This window comes from Pundamilia nyererei, unplaced genomic scaffold (assembly GCF_000239375.1).
Source record: "Pundamilia nyererei isolate P.nyererei 1_Seehausen unplaced genomic scaffold, PunNye1.0 scaffold01265, whole genome shotgun sequence".
Classification (NCBI taxonomy): Eukaryota; Metazoa; Chordata; class Actinopteri; order Cichliformes; family Cichlidae; genus Pundamilia; species Pundamilia nyererei.
Window position 1 is genome coordinate 2,423 of NW_005188666.1, and position 703 is coordinate 3,125.

At 50.5% G+C, this 703-nt stretch overlaps 1 protein-coding gene across 1 annotated transcript in view; it reads left to right on the forward strand.

Annotated features, from left to right (window-relative positions):
* The first annotated feature begins 463 nt into the window (after positions 1–463).
* LOC102203255 (OX-2 membrane glycoprotein-like) overlaps positions 464–703 on the forward strand; it is a 2,060-nt gene continuing 1,820 nt past the window's right edge. The window contains exon 1 of the mRNA XM_005755348.1: positions 464–597. Within this exon, the coding sequence (XP_005755405.1) occupies positions 464–597 (134 nt within the window). The remainder of the gene's footprint in view (positions 598–703) is intronic.

Sequence of the window (703 nt, forward strand, 5' to 3'; positions counted from 1 at the left end):
TTGGAAAGAAAGTGACTGGGCTTCTTTAAGTTTCTTGAAGATGTTTCACCTCTCATCTTAGAGGCTTCTTTAGTTCACTGGATGAGAGGTGAAACCGCTTTACGAAACTTAAAGAAGCCCAGTTGCTACCATGACATCATGACCTTGATGACTGAGAACCTACACAGACATTGACATATTTAATTACAACAGTTAAAACTGTTGTAAAACTGTGTTCTCTACAACCTTGCCTGGAACAGGATTACCAGGGACCTGTAGCAGGGAGGGTGCTTGAGGGAGAACACCTGTTGACCTGGCCTTAGGCCATGGGGCCTGGCCAGGCAGAGCATGAAGAGGAGACATTGGCTTGACCTCCTGTAGACCCACCACCCACAAGGAGCGCCGTAAGGGTCAGGTGCAGCGTGTGCCACGTGGTGGGAAAGGGCAGAGACCCTGGCACACCGATCTCCGGCTACTGGGACAAATGACTGGGACATGGAACGTCACCTCACTTGTGGGGAAGGTGCCTGAACTAGTACATGAGGTTGAGAGCTTCTGTCTAGATATAGCCAGGCTCACCTTAATGCATGGCTTAAGTTCTGGAAGCAGTCCCCTGGAGTAAGACTGGACTATGTCCCAGTCTGGAGTTGCTGTTGGTGAGAGGTGGTGGGCCCCAGGTATCTTGGTACCCATTGGCGTGCTGCCTGTAAGTTGGAGTTTTTCC